Source organism: Sclerotinia sclerotiorum, genomic scaffold (assembly GCF_000146945.2).
Source record: "Sclerotinia sclerotiorum 1980 UF-70 scaffold_9 genomic scaffold, whole genome shotgun sequence".
Classification (NCBI taxonomy): Eukaryota; Fungi; Ascomycota; class Leotiomycetes; order Helotiales; family Sclerotiniaceae; genus Sclerotinia; species Sclerotinia sclerotiorum.
Window position 1 is genome coordinate 183,466 of NW_001820827.1, and position 16,561 is coordinate 200,026.

Here is a 16,561-nt window from a genome sequence, read left to right on the forward strand (position 1 = left end):
GCTATAGTTAAATGTACAATGCTTGTGTTGAGAGAGAACGAGTTTTGAATTTGAGCTTCACGGATATTTGGAGCTCAAGCTTCTGAACTACTAGATAATCTTACCAGGTAGTTAAGCTTCAGGTACGATGGATTACGTCTGGCGCTAACCCCTCCACACGTGACAGCCTCTAGCCCAGCTCCATATTGCTTCCGGTGAGCTTCAATTGAACGGCAGAATATAAATGCGGTTGTTGGTTCATAAGTGAATGCACGTCATTAAGGCTGTAGATCTTTGGGTTTGCATGTTACCGAAGGTTCGATATTCAATATAGATGGATGAACTGGAAATCCTAATTTACCTTTTCCCAAAAGCTGACTGCATAGTAAGTCGTTGAGGAAGTAAGGATAGATGTAAGAGTAGATGTAAGGATATATGGAAGTATAGACATAAGGAGAGATGTTTAAATCTAGAGGAATCACACATCGTTCATTGCTTCCTCACTATCACTTCAAAAGCTAGAAAAGACCATGATTTATTTATTTTATTGATCAATTGATTGATTGAGGGATAGGTCAATTGACTAATTTCCTGGTAGATTATCTGATAGATTATCTAGATAAATTATTATTGCAACCCCAGATGTTTGCAAATCCAACCCAAATCCATTCCAATGCACATTGAACAAAATAGCCGCTATTCTTAACTATAACGCCCAACTGATTTTTGTAGCCATCCATGGCTATCCTTGAGTCCAAAAAGCTCAGCCCATTCAATAATTCCTCCCCTTTTCAAACGCAGTCCAAAAACGCCGCCCAATGCAATATGCTGTAATGGTATATAAAGGATCGTGGGTGCTGGTATTCGTACAAGAATGCATAGCAAAAGAAAATCGTTAAATTCGTGAATCGTTGGTCGGATATAAAGGAGAGTCGTTAGGATTGTGTAGTATTAAAAGCAATAATTAAAGAGATCCGTAAATGTGATCTCGTAATCTGATGAGTGCGCGCATAATCGCAAGTTCGAAAAGGAAATGAGGATAGTTTGATATTAAAGCTCGCGACCTTTCCCCTTGGGATCCGCCGGAGTAGTTTCGAATGAAGAGTGAGGTAAAGTTTGAGGATGAGAAGTATAAGGATGATACTGAGGGATATGCTGCATTTGTTGCTGCATATGGTGCGAAGTCTGAGGTTCAAATTTGACTGGGTCCACAGAAGACCTGGGCTCAAATTGAAAAGATGGTGTTGTGGTCCTGGTCGTAAATGTTAAATCGCCTTCGTTCGAGGTCTATATCCACACGGTCGGAAGCACAAACCCGCCGAAATTGGAGCCGGAGCCCTGCCCTTCATAAAGAGCGAAATCTTCCCCATGTTCGCTGTAGACAATAGAACCTTCCCCAAAATTCGAAGATGCCGGGCTATGATATCCCCCAAACCCGCTAGGCGATGGAATTCCCAAGTAGTGAGTCGCGTATGGATCGAGAGTCAATGGAGGAATGGCTGCAGCAGAGATTGGATCGGAAGGCATGGTCATGATATGTTCTTGGCTGTATGTGAAAGCCGGGTTCCCATATGGAGAGATGGTGTTAAAATTGTCCTCCATGCTATAGCTGTTGTGTGAGAATGTTGGGAATGATGCCGTACGTTCTGGCTGAACCCAACCCATGCGACTTCGGAATTTTGAAACCATATCAATGGGATACTCCATGAGGTGAAGAGGAGTTTGCATATTGGAATCAGAAGTTTGGGAAACATTGATCGAGAACAATCGGCGAGCGATTTCCTCAATGGGACCCAATGAAAGACTTCCGAAGTATGCTGCTCCAACTTCAGGGAAAAGAGGTTCCACGACCAAAGCAATGGTATAATAATGAGCAAGGATAACCAATGCCGAAGGAGATCCTCGTGTTTGCTGCAAAAACATTACCGGTAGCCAAAACAACCAAGCTCGAAGTGGATTGAGCATTTCGAATCGCTGAGCCGCGGTGTGGGATGGGGACACCTTCCGGACACCTCGAACAAAACTCATGAGCTGTTGGATAGCTTTGGTATCTTCGCCATTATTCTTGAGATGGACTTCCACCTTTTGAAGTTGAGCGTAAGCGCGTTGCAACGCGTCCAAGTCTTGCTTGCGCGGTTGACTAAGTTTTTTCTGGCCGGGTGCTGGAGATGGCGGCGCGGTTGGGAACGTACTTTGCTCTGCAATAAAATCGCCGAATTGAGATTCCATTTTCCATGGTTGCATAGCGTCGATGACCTATCAGATGTTAGTTGATGTTAACTATCAAAACCCTAAATTAATATTAAAGTCATACAGATGAAGTCCCATGCATCAGCTGGGTCCAACCACGCCTATGTGAAGATTAGCTTCATGTTCTGTTCAGAATATCTCCATCAATGACTTACCATTCCGTTGCTTGCCAGGAAAGGAGGAGAGAAGCACCCAAAACAGCATCTGAATTTTGTCTCGAAAATTCTCCGATAGCTTCGTGCAAGCCTTTGAGAGCAATACCACGATGTATGTATGCCATATTTGCCGTGAGGGGGCAGTCTGTCAACCAAGCTAAATGAGTGGCAGACAATGCAAGTAAAGCATGCATGACGAAAGGATAGCTCGAGCCAATCTTAAGCAAGCTAGGGTCTTGTTAGAATGTTCATCCTCCCTCCGCTCTATAAAGTACGTAAACTTACAGTGGAATTTGTCGAGTCCAGATGGTGAAATTGCCGGCATCATGGATACTGAGCTCACTGGAAACGGAAGCCACATGATGGATGAGACGGAGGTCTTCAAAAGTGAAATACTGAGGGTTGGGAGCCGGATAGATATACAGATCAGGGAAGGGGAAGTTCCCAGTCTGTTGCCAACGCTCGATATCTGCTTCGATTTCTGGGGTCCATAACAAGTCTGCTTTCTCGGGGGTTGCAGCTCGCTCCTCCTGTACTGGCATGTCCATGTATGGACAGCGGCAGTTGTGTTTCGTACAGTTTCGACTAATTTATTGTTAATATGGGAGCTTCGTGCCACTAGACAGCTATGCTTTCAGCGACATACCATTGAGGAAAGTTCTCATCGCAACGAATGTGTCTACGTTTGCAGGTTTCACAACCCTTTCGAGATTTGGTATGACTATTTCAAGTTCAGTATTTCTTCAGACATGTTGCGAGTAGTATATATCTTACCTCCTACGAGGGGGTCCACCTCCAGGTCCGGCCATTTTTAATAGGGCTTTGGTAAAAGAAGTTAAGAGTAAAGAATTGACGACGAAGGCTTGAACGAGTGAAAGCCAACGTCGAAACGGTTTAGAAGGTAAGGTCAATCAGAAATATAGAAAGCCAAGAAGTTTGAATGTTGCGTGAGAGAGGCAACAGATGGGAAGGCACTTGAGAAGGTTTGAAAGGTCTCCGAGGCTGCCGGATATATGTAAGCCCCACCGTCCTGAAAGCGAGTGTAATGGTAAGGCTGCAAGAGCCAGCCGGAACTAATATCCCCTTGAATGACAAAATAGCAAGAGTCAAAAGGCGCAGCGGCTGAACGTAACGTAACTGTATCTTGATGTCGAGTTGAGGTTGGACAGATTCTTTAGCAGCAAATAAGCATATAAGCTGGAAGTCTTTTGAAAATCCGAAGAGGCCAAAAGACAATCAGGCCTGATATAATCGTTACACGAAGAGTATTTATTGCGTAGCGATTGTGTGTGTTTGAGTTTTTCAACGAAGGTCTACTGTGAGTCAAGGCTGCGAAAGGAATTTCCTCCGAAGGCTTGCCTTTTAGATTTGGAGAGAATTAGGGCTGAGTGAGGACGACACAAAAAGCGAATGGAAGGAGCCAACGAGGGCTTCCTAAGGGTGATGCACACAAGCGAATGTGGGAGGGAGAAGCTGCAGCGAACGTGAGGGCTGAAGTGTGTTTGTTTTCTGGATGATCCTAATGCGAAAGGGAAATATCAGAATCATGATTTGGCTGGCGATGCCAGCATTCTAATAGCAAAGGCGTCCTGTGCCGGAAGTGTGGCAGAATTGACGAAATAGGTATAGCGCTCAGCACAGCCAAGGTACCCGGGATGCGGAGCGCTTGAAAGCCTGCATGTGTAGGGCAGGGTAGTGTGGTACGGAGTGTCTAGGATGATGATGACTTGGATTTGGGTATGGTCAGGGTGGATGAACGGTATGGTGGAGGTAGGAAGGGTAAGAGACTAAGATGACAAGTGTATGATTAGTGTATGGAAGTATTTTTTTGGGGGGGGGGGGGGGGGCTCAGGACTGAAATGGGCAACTTTAGGTCAGGTGGAGAGAAATCGATCGATTAATCATTACTAGTACTTCCCGTAGGTCAGGAAGAAAAACTTGAGAAGTAACTGGGTTATGGAAGCTGCAGTAGTTCCAAGGCACAGGTAGACAGTAAACAGACATTAGTAACATCTTCATTAGATCATTAGATCATTGCTTAGCAAAATGCATGCCATATTTTGCCATGCCATAGGATGGCTCCTGAGTCGACTATCTTGGCTATATCCATCCCATTCCGCTGGCTGTACCATCAATCATTTCTATTTTCATACCAAGGAGGGCAAACAAATGATCTTGGGTGCCACAAGGAGGAAGAGTCTGTGCCAACGTGTGGTCTTAGGTTGGCCGAGTTATAGTAATAGCATACATACATATATTTATTTTATAGATATGTGCTGTATATTATCAACAAATCGGGCAGGTTTCTTTTTACTAAGATAGATATAAAATGTGTAAAAAGGTCAATGGGGGCAGGGTAGCTAGTTACCGAAGACTGTAACTAATTCCAATAATAATGATCTTGTTTTGGGGGGCGGAACGGCCAAAACTTGATCATCACCATCATCATCATCAATCAATCAATCAACATCATCAACATCATCCATCCACGTGTTTTGATAGTTGGCTGGATTATTTTAACGTAGTATATAATACCATTACTACGATGGCAACATCACATTGACTGCGGATTTACCAGTGCTGTGAGGGAGGTATCAAACCCATCACCACATTTCGAACCAGGGGTGAATAGTAGGCTGAAGATCGAAAGTTCCTTGAATGATATTAATGACACAGTACCGAAGCAATGGGCACGTAAATATCTAGGGTTCGTTCTCAACTTCTCATACACAAGGCTCAGCGAGGGGTCCAAAACCAAAGTGTACAAGATTCGGACATTAGAAATGTCCATTTAGGTTTCACTTGGAAAAGTGGCAGGGCAAACAAGTAAGGAAAAAATAAAATAAAAATGGACAAAACAAAAGGAGAAACCTCGGATAAGAATGACCTATTCCGGTTTAACTCCCTCCGAGAGTTGATGTTTCTGTTTCTGTTTCTTACGGTTTCTTAGATCCTTAAGCTTCTCTTAAACACAGAGTCTCATCAGTCCAATCGCTATTTTGATCCTAAAACAAATCGTTACCATTCTTTCTTGCTTGCTCGCTGAAAATATCTAGTCAAAGCAGAAGAGGTCTGAATCTACCCTTCTCTACCCTCCTCTGCCCAAACCTAGAGACAACTAGCTACTCACCGCGTTCATGGTTCCACCTAGCTTTTCCGGAGAAACCAGAGAAGAAAAACTCTATTTTGCTGCGGATGTGCTAACTATGCTAGCCAAATCGCAAAGCCATCTATCCACTTACCTAATTTTGATATCAATTTCTGCGTGATAGTACATATGATGCTACGGTGCATAATTCCGATTCTAGGGAGGGCATGAGGTTAGTGGAGAGATGTTCCCATCTTTCTTGTCTTGAACAACGAACCAGCTTTCAGCGGCGTAGATCTTCTGATGCGGTCTTTGGAATAAGGTATAGCAAGGATTAAGGATTCTGGTGTGTAACTGTGTAATGGATGGAAAGGCGCAATGCATCTTGATCCAAAAATAAGTCTGTGAATATTTATGAACTATACACTTATACCTTTGCATCCACCCGTACATACCTACCACACACTACTGACTGACTCCCATGTGTCCGTGACAGCTAAATGATTCAATTTGGATTGTATAGCTGACATGGTATTGGATGCATTTCAAGCCCACACTGTCCGTTTGTGGATATTGTTGTGTTAGTGGTCGATATGCGAGTAGTGTCTACCCACCAACGGAAACCCGCCGTATTTTCGTAGGTTTCTTACCCTGGAAAAAGGATTGGCGTGCCATATTGTTGGCCATCACCTCCCTCCCTCAGAACGAATCAATATCCCTGATCAATGAAAAACAGATTCCATGATATACTCCGTAGATGTTGGCGAGTACCCACCATGGGCATAGGGCTCCAGCCTCCATTTTTCTTTGCTTGAACTTATGATGACGGGGATTTCGTTACATTGTGCTGGAGAACGGTTAATTATCTTAATTAGCCTACCTATATGATGGCATTGTAGTATTTTGGCTTTGCCTGAACCATGCTAAGAGGGAAAGCTTGTTGGTACAATATACTTTCGCCTGCCACCAACGGCATAATATGTAAAGTAGATTTACGGACAACAGTGATGTAAGTTTGCGAGCAAATGAAGCTAAAAGTAACGTTAGTGCAGTAATTGAATCTTTCGACCGAGGCAACTATTATAATCTTTTCCTCTTTTGTCCAACGTATCGTTCGCTATAGTCTTACCATACATCGGTTAGCCTCAAATTAATGTGCGATAATCAACGGCAAAGGCCTATAACAGCGAGACCGAAATGTGATGACATTTTGATCAGGCAGACTATAATATGATGTTGCTATACCGTGCTACACTGCGCTCACTTTGCAATGTGAATGCATGAATGTGGAGCGAGGCCTGATATCTGTCGATATCCCATCTATCCATTGCTTATTCGGGAACATCATCCATAACCCCCATCCATCATCCCACCCCATCACATCCTTCTGTCGCCTTTTTTGTCCTCACGTTCAATAGCTGGTTTGAGAGGCTATGGGCACAGTCAAATCATAGCAAGCCGGCTATGATGGCATTGTAACGCATCGACGCTCGCCCGCCGCTCAAGCCCAAACACCACTCTTCAAAGGAAGGATGTGGCCCTAAGGGTTCCTCGCACATACTCATTCGTCAATAACTGGTAACACGGGCGAACGACTCGGCCTCACACTAGACCATGAGCAGCATGACGGATTTAAAAATCGATATCTTACCAGCGTCGCATTGGTGAAATTTGAACCAAGCAGACAAACGAGCATTCCATTTCCAAATGTAGACAACCTAGTTTCCATTTTACAATTTCAGTCACACGTTTTCTCGTGTCCATTTTTGCATCACTATCCTGTCATGATGCAATGCTGAAAAAGGCCCTGAATGTAGGGTTGCGTCGCTTCTGGTGACAAACTGCCTGACTGAAACTGCCGGTGGCTGTGCAAAAACCACAAGAATGTTCATTCACAATCATCATAGTGGCATTATTGAATATTAAGTCCTTGTATCTCGAGATCTAAAATGCCCCTTTCATGTCCTATTCCGTTCTTGACACCGGACTCGGATATACACTCCCTACATTGCTACTCTGAGAACGATGCGAAGGTAGGTACCGTAGGTGGATGTATCAGTGTCAAGTGACCCAAATAGCAGAATAAGCAATGGACCAAACTGTCCCGATTAAAAGATATCTCACTCTGCCCTATGATTCAGACATGTCATCTCCTAGGTACGATCTCCAGGGTTACCACTCCATCGGGCTGTACATTCATGATTCCATATCCTGCACATCGAATATATACTCCATAGAAGAAGAACTAAAACTGACATTAACATCAACATCAACATCAACGCCAACCATATAAAATATCATGATGAGATTTTGGGGGGTCAACCCACTATGATCGGCCTCTAATTGACCTAAAATGATTAAATAGAGCTTGTTCTACAGTATTCCTTTCAAGTTTCCACTAGCCGGAGCACATCAGGCATGACCTCGGGTACCGTTGAGCTTCTGAGCACTGTTTGTCTCACTTGACAGGAGTTTAGATCCAACCCATAAGTTAGCGGCCGCAGCTGAAGGGATAAACCCCCTCCCTCGCCTGCGCGTTTTGATCTTTGCTCTGTATACGGTTTCAAACTCCTACGTTTACTCTTATAAATCACCATCATTGTTCTGAAAAAATGTCATAAACCCTAAAGCCCCTTTTTAACTCATGTTATTGGTTAACAATGTGCTCGCCAAGGACTAGGGTTCTAGCTTCACCGCCTAGCCACTTTATATGGATCGATATGGATTGGGATATAGGGTATCGGCTCTAAAAGGGGAGGGATTGGCTTACTCATGCATGCTGAGGATGAAGTCAAAACTCCAATCGTGTCCTCCTGAGTGGTGTCTCTATTGCCATTATGCTATGCAGATTATGTTTTGTGATAAAGATATTGATCATACTGTGCAAATTACTGTGGACGCCTCCCTCGTCAAATCCTATCTTCGCGTAACCAACACCACTAGGCTGCATAAAACCTACTGAGCGATTACTACATGGAGTAAATAGTAGAGCATCTGTACACTAGTCGTTGGGTACAATTACCACTGTAGTATCTGTGAAAGGTAAAAAAAAAATGTGCTCAAAAATCCCAATAACCTATTTTTAGCACACATTCTTTTTCTTCTAGAAGATCCGATGCCCTTTCTGTGCGGTGCTAGAGCATGCCGTGGTGTGCTGTACTGTGCTGTGGAAGAGAAGCGAACACACGAAAGTTTTGCATGCAACATTGAGATACTACGTAGTATGAAAATCGGACAACAGCTACAGCTACCGCAAGCTTAAGCGTGGAGAATACACTAATGACGCTGTACGTATGTATCTATTGATATAATAGTACATGCAGCTATATTTATAATCGGCTTTTTTCGTCAGATCAGGTCCGATCTTACTTGGCATAACCCCAATATAGTCTATCGGGTAGCCTCTTGCTTCCCAAATATTTTCTAGATGCATGACTTCGATGGCTTTATTTTACTGCGGTGCTCGAATTTTTGCTATTTAGTGATACACACCTGTAGATCCTCGGTCCTTCTCGAATAATAGCTTATTTACCTTCGGTATTTTCGGGACTCTTGTAGGAAATGTGATTGGGACGCGTGCGAGGCACTATGCTGTAAAGATGTTATCAATGCCTATACGCTGGAGGTAGTGGTCTAAATGATCAGGTCACTGTCTCGACTTCCAGGCTAAAGGTTTATAAGGTCAGCGCTCTTTTTATTGTAAAACTTACGATCATTGGTGTGTGATCTGAAAATTGATGTACGATATCGAATGATTTATCAATCTCATTAATTGGATTGAAGGGTGTAATATTATACCAAAGTAATTAAGAACTTTTTAAACTTTAATAAATAGTATTTTATATTTTTAATTTATAATTAAAATAAGTTTTTATCAGTCTTTATTAGTCAACTTTCATAACTAGAATCTATTTGATAAAATATATCAAAAGAAAATAAAAAGAAAATGTAAATTTATAAAAATATATTTTAATTAATTGATTGAAAAACTTTAAAAATTCAAAACTTTAAAAATTCAAAATTCAATTCTGTGATTTGTATGGTTTAAATTATTCCTATAGAAAATAATACATAGTTTAAATTATTCCAGTAGGAAATAATATATTTTGATCTTTTCTGATTTGATAGATAATGAAACCGGGTACCCGATATTTATCGGATTAATACTTTGGTGGCTGACATAAAGTTTTTCAGCATTTTCTTTCCCCCCCACTTTCCCCCAGTGTAGATGTGCTCGGCTGGTTTGCTGAACAGCACTCTTTTCAGAAAGGCCAAAAACTTACTACCGACGTCGATTTTGCCTTGTTATCCCTTGTTTATTTTCTCTATTATATGGGGCTAACGGCAACAGCACAACGCTACCGATACAAAATGAGGCGATTGTGGAGGCTTGGTTTGTCTCGGTTAGAATGGAAATCCACATGGTCGATATTTCTAAATGCGAATTGTGAACCAAGTCCCATGACCTTTCACTTTTTCTCGACGATCAGGATGCTAACAAAGCTTAATCCTGAACAAAATATGGGAAAGCTTCGAGGACATAGCATGTTTGCCACGCGAGTGGACCTCTAGTTAAAGACTTTTGGCGATAGAAATGGGGGTTTTGGGCAAGATTGACATCTTATGCACGTCAAATCTAAGCTCGGGGGAGAAGCTCGAACGATCATTCATGAGGTCTCATCTCGTAGGGCGAGCAGTTAGCAGTGAAGTAGATCCTCTAGACACCTGCTCGTTTTTCAACCAATACAAATTTATATTGTAAGTGCGGACTAGAGAAGCACCATAATTAAGCACATTGAAGGTTTAAAGCCTTGGACGTAAGGTTGGTTTCTTACCGGAGAAAGCTCTGATTGGGGAAAGGACATCCGGCTCCAAGTACCAATCCACAAAGCTGGACCCTGACTTTGCCGTGTTCAATGATTCAACCTGCTTTGGATGGATTTCTGCATCAATGACAGCATTTTGGGACCATCTGAAGAGGCTAATGAGCATGGTTACTCCTAGAGAAGTTGTCTTGCATATTTTTCACAGCCTGCGACGACCAATCAGGAGCTTGAAAAGCTCAGAATTCTATATGCAACTACCCCATGTAACTTAGACTCGGAGTGCCTGTTAATCGATTCCTTGCATTTCTCTCTCTTGGTATATCATGGCCATCCGAAGTTCCGATTACCTATTTGAGGATATTGCGGGCAAACGCGGTGAGAACAGAATGGAAGTCAAAGTCATGGGTAGCTATTGAGGGATTACCGAAACATGACAATGGTCAATACATCTGGGACCAGTCTATCCAGCATTTACACTGTTGGCCCGAAGTATTTACACTGAATAGCCGGTCGCAAGAAAGTGTTTAAGGACCAGTGTCAGTGGCCCTGTAAATGGGAACGGAAGAACAAAAAACTAACTTTTGGAACTTCTGTCCGAACAGGGGACAAAAGGTAAATCTTAAAGCCCTAAAAGGCCAAGCTTTTGATATCCAAGTAAACTTCGGTCTTGGCTTCTCTGAACAACAAGGGTATCTATCTAGTTGTTGATGGGGAGAAAGCCACGATATGCGTGAAGAAAATTGCTAAAAATAGACAGTGTACATTGACTGAATTAGGTTAATCTAATCGCTTCAACTTTGTACCGTTTACTCTATGATGGTATTTGAATTCGCCGATGGTATCTGGCATGAATCGTTGTCACAATCGCCGAACCTTTTGAAAGGGTTCGTGATATCGTCCCGAGATTTTTCCTGCAAATCCGATATGTGGAGTAGAAAAGCAACCCTAGATGCCGGGGACGCCGATGCTGATTCAATGGGCAGATAGGTGTTTCGGTCACCAATAGTGGATGTTAGAATCCCGCACCAAAAGACTCACCAAAATTGAGAGAATTATGATAGGTCTCAAAAATGTTGACTTCTGGCTGTTTCGCTAAACTGCATGTACGGAGTTTCGATGCCCACTGTTGGACGTCGACTCTTTCTTTCATAAAGGAAGAGACGAGCAAATCGTTCGTTGTGGCTGCATTATCATTTGCTACCGGCTCAAGCTTTCCTTCACTACTAGTCTACCAAACTTTAGACCAAGGCAGCAGGAATTGCTTCAAGTTAGGTAGTCTGCTAATGCAAACGGTTTAGACTATCACTATTACCACCAGCCGTCCGCCGCATCCCGCCTTCCTCACTAGAACCACCTTCCAGGCTGCACGAAGGAGGGGTGCGAAAAATGTAACTACACATGCAGAGCACCTTGTTAACTTTTACTACCCTATCCATACTTGCATGATCTAGGAATTGGCCTATGACGACAGGTAATACTCCAATGTGTGCTTCAATCGTTGTTACATCCGGTGCCATCGACTACTCGGACCGCATTGATGTTCATGTCATGTCGTTAGATAATTTATCAGTCGACTCGGCACCTTTCCAAGCAGCAGCTTCCGTTTCATGTCTTCCTCCATATTCATTTAATCCCTCCAGTAAGAAAAGTACGGACGAGTGAAAAGTATGCATATGCTGCAACAATAAGATGTTACTGGAAAGGCAAGGCCCAAGATCTGTGGCATGGCCTATCTACGGGCATACTTTTGCTGTAGAGCATCAAACATACAGGAAAGGGGAATACAAAAGAACTTTCGCGAAGAAAAGCAATAAAGATTGCGGGGTATGTTCATGTATGCTTTATCATTTATGTATCACCCAGCCCCCTCGATCCAATGTGGATAGGCGGTGAACGTATGTGATTCCCTTTCGCATGTATCACCGCAGTATGTGAACTCATTCCTATTGGAGGACGAATTGGAAGAATGATTAATGGTTTTAAATCCTGCAAGTATGCATTTGGTATGCTGGAGATCGAGATATGGAAGGGCAGAGTGTAGTGATCCGGTACGTTACCATGAACTGGGAGGATGCTCAGACTGCATTCATTCGATAACACAGCAGCAAACATCAAAAGTGTAACTTGTAGGTCTGACCATCCGTATCTCCAGTCAGATCCAGTCATGATTGGCCCCCTCAAAGTTACCGCAATTCCCAAACTTTCTCCAATAATCTACATATGCAAGTATCGCAGAAACCCTATTTGGTGCCACTCGGATCTCTTTACGGTCAACAACGCCCACATCATTCGATCATTCGATGGAAAGCGAGAAACTGCCCGATGAGGTAAAAGTTGCGATCCCCAACGCTTCTATCCGAGTTTGGTAGGATCAGAAAGAGGCATTTAAGCACGTCGTCTTAGTCATCGTTACCATTATTCAAGAATAATTTCTCCAAGGGGCTCGTCTCCTTGAACAACATATCCTAACTGTAGGACGGCAGCCTCGAAGCAAGCAAGGCTACAGTAAGAATTCTGAGTAGAGTTCTTACTGTTATTCGACGAGCCACCACGACTTCATGGTGTGTAAACATAGGGTGGCAGTAATTCAAATACTTTGACGGCGAAGTCGCTCAGGCGGTCTGGAATTGAAATTTTCACTGGTTTATTGTTCACAGCTATGAGTAATAATGAGGTAGTCGTCCAAAGATTCGAAAGCATTGAGACAGGAGGCGAGGCTGGATGGAGAAGGAATATACGCAGGCAGTAATCGGCCCATTGAGTCAGCATGCAAAAGACATTCTATATTACACATGCTACTGTCAGAGCTGGTTACAATCGAGCGAGGGGTTTACAATCACATTAAATGTTACAAGAGAACACCTTGTGTTCGGATACTATACCTAAACTGTGTTCTTGCAGATGGCATCTTGAGCTTCAAATGAGGCTTGAGTGAGTTTCCATCAAAAAAATCCCTCTTTATACATTTTAGCAGACCTTCAGGACCAGCAGGTAGATATCATTGTGTTAGTCAGTGAGGGATTCTTACATTAGATCCAATGGTATACTCGGAATCTACATCAACACGATTCGAACGAAGCTTTTCGATATTTGAATTGCTGTGAATCTTATGAAAGTGGTTGAAGCATTTCATTGGATATGTTCATTGAAATGAATCCAATGTGCCAATTGGTTTTATTGTTCGAAAAATTCCTCAGATCGTTTCAATGTCCCAAGTGACTTCAATATTCGCAACGATTCTAAATTATCAAAGACATACAATACATGAACTAATTTGATGAATAAGGCTCCCTCATTGTCCAAACATATTCCAAGACTATTAGAAACTCCTCCAAGCGTAAGTCAACTCACACGCCAGCCAAGATTCTTGCCAGCACCAGTTCTTCCATCATCAGAAATACATTTTACGCATTCATTTCCACCCTCTCTTGCTCGGGATCCAGCCACTTCTCATGTAGCAAGATTATTTCTTGTGCTAAGCTGGGCCTTGTTCAATAAGGGATACTATTGCATGGGTATTGTATGGCAGTTATTCAATTTTACCAAGGTAGTAAAAGTAGCTCTTAAGTAAGGTTAAGCAGCCTGATATTTACTATGCCTTCACCTATTTCCTCGGCACAAGATCCAAATAACCTCGCCGGGCATTCATAAGATGAGGAAATGAATACCAATTAGTTTTGAATATAAGATGCACTTCTAAGACAAATTGGAAGAACTTCACGACTGATCTAGAAGACTGTACGAGCTAGTGCTTCTTTACGTATATCAACTCATTTCTTTTCCAGCTTATTTCCACTTTGGCTCTTGATCTTCATCATCAATATCTAAATACTCCATTCCTTCTAATTCATTTCAATGTAGATCTCAAACTCTACACGAAATATTCAACCTGATCCCGGAGATTCAGAGTTCCTCGCCTATGGAATCTCCTCTACCATTCATCAAATCTGTACATAGTTCAACTAAATAACTAATCACCATCCAAAACTCCAAGTCCCACAACACAATACGAATCATCTAAACGCCCTACCATATCCTCGCTACAACATTAAGAACCAACCCAGCACACCCAACAGTCCACGTAATCACCCAGCACCTAGCACGCGCTCCCCCGACCCTACCCTACCCTAACCAAACCTACCCTCTCCTCTCCACCCCGAGAGCGAACAACCTCAAGATTCTCCTCGGCCAAAACACGCACGAATTCGAAACACGCTACACTCAACACCCGCCAAGTGGCGCACCGGACACCCCGATCCCCAGACAAGCGAACACGAGGTTTCCGCCAGGGGGACCAGCCAGCAGCTCCATTCCTCCACCACTACAAACCTAAGATCTACATTGAGAGCTCTCCACCTCTCCACCTATCCATCCATTCATCCATTTACCCAGAAAAATATGAAAAAATAAAACTCTATTTAAATTATGTGATCCATCCTTTTCCTATCTTCCGCTTAATTATACTTGCTGTATCGGCTTTTACCAATGCCCTGTTCAACAAACCGGTATTTCCCAAACCCTTATTTCCCAACTAAAGTATTCATTCCATTCATCACAATACAACCCCCTACCACGTAGTACAAACCTTCCCAAATCCACCCACCCGTCCACCCATCCACCCATCTCACACACCAACCAACCCCAAAGCGCCACCGACGTTCTTCTCCGAAACTAAGCTAACCAAAACCTAACCAAACCAAACCAAAGCTAATCCACTCCCACGATTCCATTGATTCCATCCCCTGAAACTCAAATTGCTTCCCTTCAAGTTTCCACCAATTCACCCCTTCTAAGTTCCATTCCAGAACAAGGCTCAAGCCCATTCTCAACGGTAATCTACAAACCTACTAACCTACAACTCTATTTGGGGATATTCTCCCTCCTTCCTGCTCCCTGCTCCCTGTCTTGACCTCGTTTCATACACACACATACAGGATCCACCATCCCTCCTTATTCTTCAGCCCCGTCTGCGGATCCACCATCCACCTACCTAGTATGTCAGGTGCTACTTTTACCCATTCACCGGGTCGGTTAGGGCACATCACATCACATCGCAGCGCAGCACATCATCATATCACTCACCCACCCACCCACTCACTCACTACTCAAACAAGATACCTACCTCCCTTTATCTCCTTTCCAGGACCTTTCCATAACCTTTCCACGACACCACCCACTCCAACATTAACCTCGCACCTCGCATCTCACACATCACAAAGCATCAGCATCAAAATACCACCGAAAACATCCCATCGATCTAATGTTTTTAAAAGTCTCTATACTACTATGTACGATCCATCATACCCACCCACCCATCCTTCCTTACTATATGCTATCTATCTACGGTATCTAACTAAGAATATGATATAACAAATCTCATCGCTATGCTTGCCCAAAAAAAGACTGCCACCCTGAAGCCCATGCCTTCAACCCTATTTTCATGTCCTTCACATCTTCATTCTTCATCAAGATGCTTTCACTTCTTTCTTCGGTCTTCACCCTACTAGGAATGATGAGGAAGTAGAAGATAAAAGAGGTATAAAAGATCAAGTATATCTATCTAAGTTCCTGCTCGCTGTTTCATCCACCCTATGATCATCGTCGTGCATGATGATAGATGCTAGCATCAGTCCATAACATCATACCTGTCCGCCACTTCAGGCCACCTATGCAAGCTGAACTGAAGAAAATAAGAAAAGAGAAAATTGATCCCTGTGCCATCCCTTTTGCCAGAATGTTGTATGCTATTTTCCTCTTGGGCCTCATGATTTCTGTTCATTCAACCCTTTCCCAAGCCACTAATCCTATTCGCTTTAATCATCACCATCCATGCGATAAGACGTAACCTTCCTAGCGTTAATCTCTTTTGTAAATACAAATGTTTCATACATGTTTTGCAAACAAGCTCCTGCATGCTTGCTGGTTGACTTTCTCTTTTCAACATCAAACGGCAAGTATTAGCTTGCTTATATCCTTATTCACTTCCTAGCCCGTGTATGCTAGCCTACCCATATTGTGAACATTTCAATTCCGAGATTGCAATATGCTTGGATTTTGCGAAATGAATCCGGGAGCCACCTTTGTTCATATCGATATTTATAGGTTTGTATGTCGATCTCAAACGCAGTGATGTTCGTGGAAAGAAATATTGCTTGCTGAGAAATGCATTGAAATCCCGAAATTAAACCTGTGTAAAAGGTCAAGTAACTTGCGACAGGAGACACAGATGTTAGCTACGTTTCAAAATTCCTTCAGGGGGGAAA

At 42.8% G+C, this 16,561-nt stretch overlaps 6 protein-coding genes across 6 annotated transcripts in view; 2 read left to right on the plus strand and 4 right to left on the minus strand.

Moving 5' to 3' along the window:
• Positions 1–1,266: 1,266 nt before the first annotated feature.
• SS1G_07003 (hypothetical protein) lies at positions 1,267–3,193 on the minus strand (the record flags this gene model as incomplete). The annotated part of the gene is made up of 6 exons (XM_001591507.1): positions 1,267–2,235; positions 2,294–2,330; positions 2,385–2,612; positions 2,670–2,969; positions 3,031–3,105; positions 3,159–3,193. 6 exons carry the CDS (start codon positions 3,191–3,193, stop codon positions 1,267–1,269), a joined length of 1,644 nt encoding a protein of 547 aa, XP_001591557.1.
• Positions 3,194–5,271: 2,078 nt separating this feature from the next.
• SS1G_07004 (predicted protein) lies at positions 5,272–6,147 on the minus strand (the record flags this gene model as incomplete). Its single annotated transcript, XM_001591508.1, has 3 exons — positions 5,272–5,348; positions 5,627–5,688; positions 6,083–6,147. 3 exons carry the CDS (start codon positions 6,145–6,147, stop codon positions 5,272–5,274), a joined length of 204 nt encoding a protein of 67 aa, XP_001591558.1.
• Positions 6,148–7,033: 886 nt separating this feature from the next.
• SS1G_07005 (predicted protein) lies at positions 7,034–7,236 on the minus strand (the record flags this gene model as incomplete). The annotated part of the gene is made up of 2 exons (XM_001591509.1): positions 7,034–7,079; positions 7,124–7,236. 2 exons carry the CDS (start codon positions 7,234–7,236, stop codon positions 7,034–7,036), a joined length of 159 nt encoding a protein of 52 aa, XP_001591559.1.
• A 4,544-nt stretch (positions 7,237–11,780) lies between these two features.
• Positions 11,781–11,960, plus strand: SS1G_07006 (predicted protein; the record flags this gene model as incomplete). The annotated part of the gene is made up of 1 exon (XM_001591510.1): positions 11,781–11,960. The coding sequence occupies one exon, from the start codon at positions 11,781–11,783 to the stop codon at positions 11,958–11,960; it is 180 nt and encodes a 59-aa protein (XP_001591560.1).
• Positions 11,961–12,271: 311 nt separating this feature from the next.
• SS1G_07007 (predicted protein) lies at positions 12,272–12,624 on the plus strand (the record flags this gene model as incomplete). The annotated part of the gene is made up of 2 exons (XM_001591511.1): positions 12,272–12,346; positions 12,451–12,624. The coding sequence occupies 2 exons, from the start codon at positions 12,272–12,274 to the stop codon at positions 12,622–12,624; spliced, it is 249 nt and encodes an 82-aa protein (XP_001591561.1).
• Positions 12,625–16,111: 3,487 nt separating this feature from the next.
• SS1G_07008 (hypothetical protein) overlaps positions 16,112–16,561 on the minus strand; it is a gene marked incomplete at both ends in the record, with an annotated part of 3,192 nt that continues 2,742 nt past the window's right edge. Inside the window, 2 exons of the mRNA XM_001591512.1 lie at positions 16,112–16,231; positions 16,307–16,453. Of these exons, the coding sequence (XP_001591562.1) occupies positions 16,112–16,231; positions 16,307–16,453 (267 nt within the window). The remainder of the gene's footprint in view (positions 16,232–16,306; positions 16,454–16,561) is intronic.